Here is a 13,594-nt window from a genome sequence, read left to right as displayed (position 1 = left end):
ATTGTGTAAATAAATTTCATGATCTCACTTTTAACTATTCGGTTTATTTGATTTATATGTCTTTAATCCAATAAATATAAGATTAGTGTTGTAACCTTTAATTATTGAATAATAAATAAAATTGCTTTTAAATTTTTATTTTTTAAAGAAACTCTGAAAAGTTTTCCCATTTAATTATACTATTTACTTATATTATATTTATATGTTTGATTTTTAATTTATTTTAAAAAATCACTTTCAACATAAAATTAAACTTCATATTAATTAAAGATTATTTCAACTAATAATTCATTGGTTGAAGAAAAATACCTAACATTCTACGAAATCTAACATCTAGTTCATCTGATAGTACTTAGTAGGAAAAATCAGGCTGGGAAGCATCAGCTCCCATTGGGTTGTTGACAAAAACATAATAAATATAGGAAACATAAAATAAAATAATATCAAAACAAAAGAGATTTTAGAGACAGCTGCTTCATGTTGATCGTAGTGATCTATAGAAAACTTCTTTTTAATGTATTTTTTAAAGTGATTTTGTTTGTCTTCAAATGAGTTTGAGGCCAGCTGCCCTTTATAGGACATGAACCAAAAACTCATAAGCATATCAATGTAAAAGATTAATCATGGCATACACTTAGAGAAATTTAAAAATGAAAATACTTTTCACAATTTATAGGTAGCTGCAAGATACAATTCCACAAAAATGACCACTGTTCCTAAAATTCTGTTTCTTGTTATATGTTTTTTTCATATATATAGGAGAGAAGTAAAAGAGAAACAAAAGATGATCAGCCAAATGATTCACATGGATTTTTCTTGGATAGAGACCTAGAGACAAATCACAGGGTCTTGTCCTTCGAAATTTTGGAAAGATTAGAAAGCCCCCTGGGGATCTTGCTTATAACTTTTTCATCGAGATTCTTGTAGTGTTTTAAAATATGTCGCTGCGCTACTTCTGTTTGCTTTGTAATTTCCTTGAGGGCTCTTTCTGCATGGCTATCTACATGATCCTCATATTTGTTGTACAATGCAGGAATGATGAGAGAAAAAATAAGACCTGCAATATAAAAGGTTAAAACAGAAAGAAGCAAATTTAATAATAACATCTTATTAAAAAACAAATATTAAAAGACTCATGCTACTTACAGATATAAACAATTGTGAGAAAGTTGCACATCCCTCCAATAACCGATAAAAGTAAGAGAATGGAAGCCACCTACAAGACATAATATAAAAAAACATTATAATATGAAATCATGCATACTAAGATATGTATATAAATCATGGTCTAGATCTAATCATCAAAGAATCTAGTCAAGACACCACCAGAAACTCCTTCATGATAACAGAACCATTGAGAAATAGACCCTTGGCATGAAAAATGCTTGGCAAATAAACAAAGGTGGTCTTCTAAGTCTCTCCTTCGGTTCAATAGCCCTTAAGCCTTGTGACAGACTTAATATTAGATTGTCAAATAATGCAATTTAAAAACTAGAGAACTAATAAAATATAGTAAAAATATCAATCATTCTGATAATGGATCATAGAGCATGTCTAATACAAAAACAGCTCTTCCAAATAAAATCATCAGTTAACAGAGCGTACTAAATTACCTTCGCAAAAAGCTTTTTATTTTTCCCAGCAGCAAAATCATGTGCAATTGCCAAGACACAATTAATTTGTTCACACAGTTTAGCAGCTCCTCTGGTCACCATTTCTTCTGATAGTGTTAAATCAGGGAGAGTAGGAAGTGGTCTGCATGTACAAAGCAACTGTTAAATTTTGTTTGCATTGCAAAAGTTATAATCAGTTGAAAAAAAAAGGGTCAGAAAAAAATTAAAATGATCAGAATAAATGCTTGCCTTTGGAGAATACTAGCAGTTTTTGCCCAGCCAAACAAAAGAACAACGACAAAAAGAAGCACTGATGATACAACTGAAATAAAACTATATTCTGATTTTTCCAAGAAGTACCACGTAGCGCCACCACCAAGAAGCAAACCGATACAAATACCCTTTTTCCTCCAGAGAATCACATCAGCAACTGTCAAAACCATATGGCAGCAGGTAAAATTCATCAAATAAAATGTGAGATAAGCTAACCTCAAACACGCAGTAAAAATAAGTTCTAGGGTTTTAGAAGTCAAACTTTATTCCATAGGCTGAAAATTTAAATGGGCAGTTTTCAGGTTTTAATTCAAAGCCACATCGAAGAACATAAAGGAGATACCGCTAACAGTTAAAGGATTAAGTAATAAATGAAAAAGCAGATAATACAGGGAAGAAAATTGGCATTGGACTCACAGTTATAATGAAAATACAGCAGTACTTTAAATCACCACCAGACTTCCCAAAATCATAGATTTATGATAATAATCACTTAAACCCAGAAACTCAAACAAAAAATCCCAATAGTTAGAGGTCAGTAATTCAAAATGAGGTGGACTAAAGCAAAAGAATCAAATACTTTAAATGAAAGAGACTTTCAAATGGGTGAATGTTGTAAAAATTCCCACATAAGTTTAACACAATAAAAATAAATAAAAATTACAACCAAATGTACAACCAACTTTGGGGTGTAAAGTTGTCACAAAATCGCAAATTGTTGTTCAAATTCAGTTGACATCAAAAGAAGGCAAGAAAAAATCAAAAATCGACTGAGATGGCTTGCAACATTTGGCCATGTGATTCAAAATATTCAGAAGCTATTCTAATAATAGTTCTAAAAGTTAAATTGAGATCGGTTCCACCAAATTCAGGAAACAGACACCAAATAGTATATATTACTTGTTCACTAAATTCTATTAAGTTTTTCAAAATAAGAGAAAACATAGAAGCAAACAGAGTAATAAATATAAATCTGCAGAGCTCAAATGGTAAAATTACAGGGGCTTCTAAAGTGCAGAATGATAATGCATTAAAATTGAATAAATTGAGCATGTAAAATCCAACTCAATGAGTGTCAAGTCTAAGCGTAAGCCTATGATCAATTTGTGAATTTGAGGGAAAAGATCACGGAACGGAAATTTACCAAATTTGGAAAAATAAAATAAAATAAAATAAAAAATTATGAGTAAAGAAAGTTGCATACCCTGTCCTCCACCAAGAACTTCATGAATGGTCCTCTGCCGATTGAAGAGGCGATAGGGAGTGGAAGGACCCTGTTCCCTTGAAGCACCTAAGGCTTCAGGACTAGAAGGTTCCGATGGTTTGGGAAGGGAAGCCTCCCGTGATTTGGAAGCAGGCGTCTCCAAGGGTTTGGGAGAAGACGTCTCCACGGTTTGGCTAGATACATCTTCCGAGGGCTTGGAAGCGGGATTTTCTGGTAACATCTCTTCCAAGGCTTTAGGAGCAACGAATTCCTGCGACACTTCCGGTGACTTATCCATCACTGCATTATCATTCACGCCAACAGAAGGCATTTCTGAACTTTCTGCCATTTCTGATGAACAAGAGAACAGCAGAGTGCTTGGCAAATTCTGTGTGTGAAATCAAAAACAATAGTTTGATCACAGTAAATTCTGATTGCTGCCCAGAAAACAAAAAATGCAGTGATGAAGTATGGAAATGGATTGAGAAAAGGAATTCGCAGCTGTCTTAGGAATTGGACTAGAGGCGGTTTATATAAGAGATGGGTTTTCAGGTATTTAGGGCAGATTAAACCCTGGCCCTCGATTCCGTACCAGACCGTTAATGACAGTTTAACAATATTTATGGAGTGTGGAGAATTATATGTAATTATGAGGATAGAAAGGCAACTTCCAGGGAAAATGGGGTACAACCAATCCCCACAAACATAGTCCCCTTTAAAAATTTCGTTTTGATTTTCAATTGTGTATTTTAAATTAATGATGATGTTAAAAGGCAGGGCTTTGGCATAGGGGAAGGGTAGAGTAGTTATGTGGACAAATTCCGTTAAAATCAATAAATCTTCACTTTTTTTTGGTATCTAATATTTAGTTAATACAATATTTTAAAATAATAAAATATAAAAAATTATTAATAATTATTAAATCGTTTCAAAAGTGGGTTTAGGACAATTATTATTATTATTTTATTTGATTCTTTAATGATGAGAATCATTTATTGTATCTTTTTCTCTTATGTTTTGGATTCTTGATAGTTTAGTTGTTTTTTATCTACTATGTGAGGGAGTGTATCTTTAGATACAATTTGACAAATAGCTTTCATATAGGACACTACTTTGGCATAGAGGAAGAGTAGAATAGTTATGTGGGCAAATTCTATTAAAATAAATAAATCTTCACTTTTTTTTTTTGGCACCTAACATTTGGTTAATACAATATTTTAAAAATAAATAAAATATAAACAATTATTAATAATTATTAAATCATTTCAAAGGTGGGTTTACCACAATTATTATTATTATTCATTTATTTGATTCTTTACTAATGAGAATCATTTATTCTATCTTTTTCTCTTATGTTTTGGATTCATACTAATTTAGTTTTTTTTATCTACTATGTGAGAGAGTGTATTTTTAGGTACAATTTGGCAAAGTCTTACCCCTCTTCTTTCATCTCTACACATTCTTAAAGTCTAGAATTGTCTACCAAATGCAACATTTGTCAAGCATATATTTTAATAGGTCATTTTTTTTAATCATGTGTGTCTTATTTGATTGGAGTGATTTCCAATGTAATTAAAAAACTTGCTTGCATGGCTATAATGCAAGGAGTCTCATTAAAGCTATTATTCTATGGGTTGCTTTCCTTGTGTAGAAGAATATCTATGTTGAAGTCATTTAATGACAAACATCTAAAATAGAATTATTAGAATTTGTAATGTTTTGTTGATATTTCACATATGCAATGTGACTTTTATATATGATACCTCTTATTCAACTAATACATTTGCATTTGCATTTGCATTTTATTTATAATATTATAAATTCACAATATTTGACATTTGATCTTTCTTATAATGCATCTTACATTAAAATATTAAGACAAAAGAAGATAAAGATAAAGGAAGATCAAACATAATTAAAAGAATATTGTTGAAATTCTTATTTATAACAAAATAGGGAAAAGTTAAGCTACAAAATGCATGGCAAGAAGGAGAAACATTAATGAAAACATAAAAAACATAGAAAAAACAAATTTGACTATCATTAAACAATTTTTTTCTTGATAAAAAAATTTATATTTAGTACATTTGTCAATTTACAAAATGATAAATGACCTTCAATAAAAACAATCAAAAAGAAAGGAGACACAAACTCAAGTTAGGAAATATTGGTCATGAAGGAATACACCTTCTACTATTAATCCCTTCTTTATATTAATGATGTTGGGAGTGTGCATGCAAAAAGCAATGTCGTTAAGATTCCCCTTGAATTATGGAAGCATGCAAAAAGCAATGTCATTAAGATTCTCCTTGAATTATGGAAGCACTATAAATTTGAAATAGTCCATATAGATTTTTTTAGTGACTAGTCATATAAGACTTTCTATGGTTCAATAGTGAAAGGTGGTTTTATAAAGTGGGGCAAGAAATTCATTCATATATTAATTCAGTTTTTATTTATTTTGGTCTCTTTTAGGTAAGTTGTGAAATTCATGTAGCTTTTATAAGGAGGTTTGAGATTTAGTAGATAATGAAGGGGCTGTTGCATTAAAGAGTAAATAGTAAATAATTGTGAGTTTGTTATCAATATGAATGATAAATTGAATGGTAGATGGGATCAAAAATTATTCAATTACTAAGAGACTTTTAGACCTACTAAATAGAAATATTATAATGATAAGTGTAATGAAATTCATATTTTAGATGTGCATATCTCAAGAAAGGAATTCATAGAATTCTTATAGAGAGTTGGCTTAGGATCTAAACTATAATAAAGGGGCAATTACATTAAATAGTAAATAATTATGGGTTTGTTACCAATATGAATGATAATTGAAGGGTGGATGGGATTAAAAATTATTCAATCTCTAGGAATTTTTTGACCCGCTAAATAAAAAGATTATAAGACTAAGTATTAATCTTTCATTTAATGGATAGTATTCATTGAGATGTATGCATATCTTAAACAAGAAACACTACTTGTAACTTATAAGTATTTTGTTAATAGTCATTACTAAACTAATTGACATAAACTACTTCTATTAATAGTATTTAATCATTTATACTTAATTAAATTGTGCACTCATTTTCAATAACTATTTGATTTAATAAATTGAAATATATAAAATATGTTGATGATAAGTCAACTAATCATAGACTTAATGATATATAAAAGACTTTAATTGTTCCAATCATTGAGCCACAAAAAATGAAATATATAAAATCTCAAACTACTTTGGTTAAAGCTTATCTATCAATTAGATATAAGGCAAAGACTAAATCTACTAACAATTATACCATTCAAAAGGTCCATTGGTTATGTCATTTATGATCAAGTATAAGTCAAAGACTAAATCTACTAGCAATTGTACCATTCAAAAGATTTGTTGGTGGTGCGAGTAGATAATTTGATAAGTTGCTAGTATGTTCTTTATGTGTGCTTGCCACAACCTAATACACAATATCTCTCCAAAAAACTTAATTATTGTGAATCATTTATAAGTGGAAAGCTCATTTTTATTGTTTGCATTCATTTTCTCTATAATTTTTTATAATGTTACATAATCCACATTCACCTTTTTTACTAAAGCTAAGATAAGATAAATGATTGTATATAAACATAACATTTCCTTCTCTTGGGAATGCAGCTCTTAATTTTAATGATGTTAAGAACAATTATTATTTTTGATAAAAAAATTGTAGGATGGTGGAAGTTACTTGCACTCATCCCTCAAACTAGGTGGAAATTGTTGAAACATGGTGAATGTCACAATAAGAATATCTAGCCCATTTCAATCTGATTAAGTCAAATCCATGAACCATAGTCATGGCCAATGAACTTGTGAAAGCAATTAATTCTTGTATCATAGATTTAATTATGACAATTAAATTGACTAATTTCTCAAATTTAGATGCTTTATGATACATGCAAACTAGGAAGATACTCTAAAACTCCCAATTTTAAAATTTCCAAGGTAACCTTCCCCTTCAATTATTCTTGCACACCAATATTTTGTACTTATTTATTATTTTATATGTATATGAGAAAGAGAGCATCCCACTATGAAGTATAATTGATGGTCATGTGTTAGCTATCATGGGATGTTTGAAGGAAGTTATAAGAATTTCTAATTGTCATTGTGATATGTAAGAGCATCTTATGACTTTGTAATATGTGAGAACTACTTATCAAAAATTCTATGACATGTAAGAATGTGTAAGAGGTTGGTTACATTGAAATTCTAACCAACATCATAACAATTTATGACACGTCATAAAATATCTTTGCATGGATATTAGAGAAAAATAGGTCTTGTGGTCAACCATAAAAAATTATAATAACAATAAGATAGATGTAAAAGAATAATCTAAAAATAGCCTAAAAGACCAAGTCCAAGGGACATATTAACATTTCCACCATAGGGTTTGGGCACCATACCTCTTTCATATTGGTGCATACAATCTATTCAGAAACAATTGAACAATTCCCTACTTGTGCTTATATTTTATTGGATACTTGGGTTATAGCATAGGATTACAAAGACGCAAAGTACACAAAAATAATTTTTAAACTAGTCTTATAGGAGAAATGTGCAAATTTAGATCTTTGTAATTATAGAAAGGAAAAACACATACAAAACAAACAAAATAATAAAATATAGGTGTATATGGGGAAAACCTCTTTAAGATTAAAAAAAATACACATTATAAAATATAAACCAAATGTAATATAAACAATTAAAAAAATTAATACAATCTTAAAGACGTGCCCTAATAGGAGTATCACTAACATACAAATCTAACGTGATTCAAATGGCATAAAAATGTCAACAAATCAACCATCAAATCGTTCATCTCAAGCACCAGAGGAGAAATAATACAAAAAATCATCAAATGGTAATTATAAAACCACGAGCTAAAGCCACCCAAAATATGGTGCCTAAATCCCCAATTAGAAATCCAACATTGCCCAAATCCCAAGATGAATCCATGGGCTAAAGATAGCGTATTCATTTCGCTTGTCATCAGCTTGTCATAACCACTCAACAATTCAAGTGTTCTATTTTGAATCCATTGTCTCCATTCAAATATACATTATGATGTGTTGTAATATATGTCATAAGTTGGTCACAAATTGTAACTCCCTCTTATGGATATTTTCTATTCCCTAGATGTTTTTGCATTACCAATACAAGAGATCCAACTTTTGAAAGCCATAAATGTTGATATTAGAGGTCATTAGGGCCATTTCAAAATTTTAGAGCTCATATCTATGAACTAAGAATCTATTATAAGCAATTTTGAACAATTCAAAAATATTATTTTGGCCAAAAATAAGCTTTGTAGCCCAAAATTTGAGGTTTTTTTATGTTTTATAATCCAATACTTATACTACATGCATGCTTATTTAAAACAAAAAAAATTATTTTATTTTGACCAAAAAAAATATCTCTATAATCTAGAAATTGAGTTCTTTGTGTTTTATAATGCAAAAACTATATTCATTATAAACACCTTTCCTAACAAGGATAGTGCATTTTTCTAGTGTTGTTGCTACCAAAATTACACTAATGTCATAACCCTCCTTTGCCATTTTTTGATTTGATACTATTATTGTTATTACTATTCAATCATTTTGTGATTATGTTAGAAATGAATTACTTGAATGTGGTTGAAAAAACTACTATAATAAAAAGGTTAAATAATGGACACACACATACACACATGCACATGTCGTAGGAGAAATTGGAAGCTTCTAGAGGGAATCTTCATCCTCCATTTTCTTGCATGTAACTCCTCCATTAAGTGATCAATCAATTTTGCATGAGGATAATTTAGGAAAAAAAAATATTTCTTTCAATTAATTATCTTGATAATGGAATTGAGGGATCTTTTCTATATAATGTATGCAAGTTTTTGAAAAGGGGGAGTTGCTTATTTTATTTTTGGAAGAAACTTTTCTCAAATTTTATATGAATAGTAGTAGGATTTCTTTTGTAGTCATGTTTTATTGGTAGATTTGTTAAGTTTGGTTGAAGAAATTTCACCTAGTTGGAAAGAAGGATCTAAGAAGGTTAGCCAAAAGATTGGAGGGAATTCAACATCAAGCTTCGACAAACCAGGTTCTTTTCTTTTGTGTTCACTTATTTACATATGAGAAATTTGTAATATCAAAAAAAATATAGCTTTTATCCTTCTCTTAAATCTTCATTTTTTTATAAAAAATATATAGATATATTTTGATTGTTTCAAAACAAAAGTAAATCTTTTCCCCATATTTAGGGATAAATATTAAAAGCACTTTTTCAAATAATGCACATCTTTTTTTATCTAATTTTCTTTAGGGAAAAAGAAGAAAATCAGATCTTGTTTTGCTTTCTAAAAAATTTTATGAGTGCAAAAATCATATTTTTCTTATTTAATTTTCTAATCTTTTCTCTTGAATAAATGATAATCACCTGTATTTGAATCTTGCTTATTATTTTCTAAAAAAAATTATGAGTGCAAAAATCATATCTTTCTTATTTAATTTTCTGAATCTTTTTCTCTGTGAATAAATGATAATCACATTTATTTGAATCTTGCTTATTATTTTCTAAAAATTTTGATGAGTGCAAAAATCATATCTTTCTTATTTAATTTCCTGAATCTTTTTCTCTGTGAATAAATGATAATCACCTGTATTTGAATCTTGCTTATTATTATTTCTGTGAAATAAACTCATCACTCTCCCTCTTTGAATGTGAATTTTATCACTTCCTCCCCTTCCAGATTTTCATTGATTCATTTTATTTTATATTTATTAGTTTATATCTACATCTATATATATATAACCCATAATGTAAATTTGACTGGTATATTAAAACCATTTATCTATTTTCGAAATATATATATATATATATATATATAACCCATAATGTATTATTTTCAAATTAAACTTGGGAACCATTGTAAATTCATGTGAGGTGGGGTTTTATTGCACGCAGGGGTAGTGGAGGGCCCGTGGGCCCCTACTCCCCCCCTCCTCTCCTTATTTATCACATAGAATATTTAGTGGGGGTGGGGGTTACCCATTTTGATTCGATAATAAATTATCTATGTTTCAATTGCATTTGCAGTATAAATAATTAAATTGATTGATAGAATTTATGCATGTGGTTTTATTATATTAATATGAATAGATTTTTAATACTATTTAATAATTATAAGTTTTATTAATATAAATATATATAAGTAGATTGCTAATTTAAATTGTAATTCAAGTTTTATTATTATAAATATTTAAATAAGTTGATAATTTTATTAACATTAATTGTAAATCTAAATAGATTGTAAATATTAAGGAGTAATTTTATTTTTGGAAATTACATAACTAATTTAGATTAATTAGATGGGAAACTAATTTTGCCAAGTGATTGGGAAAACTTTAGTAAGAATAATTCATTTGCAATAAATTCAATGTTAGAGTCCTCTAAGTAGTTTTATTTAGTTAGATGATTCATTTTATTTCAATTTTTTTAAGGATATATTCAACAAATTAAGATTTGATCAAGTTGTTAAAGGAATCATGTTAAAATAAAAATATAAAAAATAAAAAATAAAAAAATCCCCATTAATATTCTCTTTCCCCTTTCATAAAATCCACATTCAGCTAAAATTTTGGTGAGAAAAAAAAGAACTTCTTTCATATAAATCTGAATCACTAAAGTTCATCTTTAAATTTACTTATCTCCTTAAAATATGGTAGTACACAAAAAAATTCATGCTCTTATCATAGTAAATAGATTAGATACTAAACCTTAGGTGAATAGAGGAGGCCCCACCCTCTCCCCCACCAAAAGAGAATCTACTTTTACTTAGTTTTCTTCTTCTCACGTATGTGTAAATTAAGAAGGAAAAATGTTAAATAAGAATTTACTAATTTTAATATAAAATAAGATTTTTTTTTTTAAGTTAACTCAATTTATAGAGGATATATTGTATTGAATACTAGATAAGGGATATTTGTAGTATTGATAATAAGATAGTAAATTCAAACAAGAAAAGAAAAAAAGAAAAATATTCTTCTTTTTTTTTTATCGATAAAAGGCCGAAGCCAAATTTTATTTCTTTTATAAAAAATATTACATCTCCATTCAGTGTAGGCACCGGTAGGAAAGAATGGAGATAAGAAAACCTCCGGTCTAGCCCAGATCCCTTATGGGATCAGATATCATAAACAACTGTAATTTTTACAATTCCTCTTCTGAGGATGGAGGCTGTCGTTTTTAGACATTTTAGTTTCTTTCTATACATAAAATCTTGCAAATCTTTTCCCGATTGGATCCATCCTCTCAGTTTTGGCGAATCCTTTTATACTTTGAGCTTTAACTTTTGTCCTGTATCCCGAATCTGCAAAACCTTATTGCATCTTACTCTGCCAGACTGTTAGAAGCATAGTAAACATAATAACTTGCAACAATCATTCAATGAATAATAACATCTTTTCTATCTTATGTAAGAGGATTATAGCCTGGATATCCCTTAGCTTGAAACCATCTTAACCTTTTGGGTTTCAATTTAAGAGATTATCCAAGCTACAATTCTGCCTACACAAATGAAAAGGATCAATTTCTGTCAGTTCCTTAATTACTTCTAACTCTGCAGACATCTGATTCACCAAAACATAAATATATTCATATGCATATGTATGTATATTGATATGCCTATATGCGAGATAATCTATCATTGAATCTGACAGAATTGTTATGAATATATACAGATGCACACAAAAATATATATGTATGGAAAAAGGAATGAAACAACAAAAGAGCAAAGAGCCTATCCAAAGGCATATCATATATAGATCCTTCTAAATATCTGTATCCATATCTAAGCCTGGACTTATCCTCTTCTTCCCTCCACAATACGTCTAAAAAGAAAACATGCAACCCAGTCCTCAGTAGTTTGTAAGAACCCGATTGAACCCCTTACGGTAAAGAAAGGGCACCTCAAAATCCACAGAGATGTCAAACACTATGGCATTCTATAAAACCTCTACTACCATATTACCAACGTAACTGTAACCAAGATATCTGTCCCGTATTAACAAAAGGCTTATATCCTATGTTAAAATGATAACCAACACTATCCGATACATAGAATAAGGGACTTAAATACCAAATTTCAAGAAACCAGTAGTCTTAGCATGGAGACACATAACCTGTCAGTCCCTTATTGTCATTAGAAGACATAAAAGATTCCACATTGATGTCAATTCCCTCGTTGTCCAGGTAAAACTTGACCCAGTCTACTAGTTTTGGAGGGGAGACCTGCATGAGCCAGAGCAGGAATACCAGGCTACTTCCAATCTCCTCTCTTCTCGCCTGAAACATCCCTATTTCACCCACACACAGAATTGGGTGTCTAGGGATAGGTGAGGAGAGAAATATACAAACAAATATATGAAAGTTCAAATACGGATAGATATATATATATATTGTTTCTGTATATATATATATATATGTATATATGTGTGTGTGAAATTGTGTATGTTTCTATTTACACCCACACACACACACACATATATATATATATGAGTATATATATATATATGAATATATATGAATGTATATATATACATATATATATATATATGAATATATATATGTATATATTTATATATATATGAATACATTATAAAACATGAATCAATCCTTAAATACCCGATGATAAATACTTATGTGATTATATATAAATATAGACATATATATATATATATATGAGAGTATATATATATATATATATATATATATATATATGTATGTATGTATGTATGTATGTATGTATACATACATACATACATACATACATACATACATACATACATATATATATATATACATATACATATATATATACATATACATATATATATACATATACATATACATATATATATATATACATATAAATATACATATACATATACATATACATATACATATACATATAAATATACATATACATATACATATACATATACATATATATATATATATATATATGTATATATATATATATATATATATATATATATATATATATATATATATATATATCTGAAGCTTAATACCAAAATGCTGATATAAGGAAACGGTGACCGCACCTCCTAGAACTTATAAATGAGGGGCTTGGAGAGGAGTACGATGGAGGAGTGACACGGCCATCACCTAAAATTAATCCGAGGGATTTCCCTTCCTATAGACATACGAATTGCCATCTGCCCCTAAATTGGCTAACTTGTCTGCTATAGTATTACCTTCCCTATAAATATGTTTAACTGAAGTTTCCTCAAAGTATTTGATCAAATCCAGGATCCTTTTTAATTCTGCTTTCAGTTTCCAGTTTGACACTTCCCTAGTCCTGACTGCATTTATAGTTAAGGTCGAATCACCTTCAATTTCCAGATTTTTAATCTTGAGTGATTTCGCTATAATCAATCCCTCCCTCAACGCTGTAAACTC

At 29.1% G+C, this 13,594-nt stretch overlaps 1 protein-coding gene across 1 annotated transcript; it reads right to left on the bottom strand.

Annotated features, from left to right (window-relative positions):
* Positions 1–639: 639 nt before the first annotated feature.
* On the bottom strand, positions 640–3,703 carry LOC131029834 (reticulon-like protein B12). Its single transcript, XM_057960486.2, has 5 exons — positions 3,091–3,703; positions 1,863–2,043; positions 1,614–1,755; positions 1,147–1,216; positions 640–1,057 (listed from the first exon to the last, which is right to left on the bottom strand). Exons 1-5 carry the CDS (start codon positions 3,437–3,439, stop codon positions 840–842), a joined length of 960 nt encoding a protein of 319 aa, XP_057816469.2. The 5' UTR covers positions 3,440–3,703; the 3' UTR covers positions 640–839.
* Positions 3,704–13,594: the final 9,891 nt, after the last annotated feature.

Source organism: Cryptomeria japonica, chromosome 6 (assembly GCF_030272615.1).
Source record: "Cryptomeria japonica chromosome 6, Sugi_1.0, whole genome shotgun sequence".
NCBI classification, from domain to species: domain Eukaryota; kingdom Viridiplantae; phylum Streptophyta; class Pinopsida; order Cupressales; family Cupressaceae; genus Cryptomeria; species Cryptomeria japonica.
Note: the sequence above shows the minus strand (reverse complement) of the source record. Positions and strands in the feature narration are given on the sequence as shown.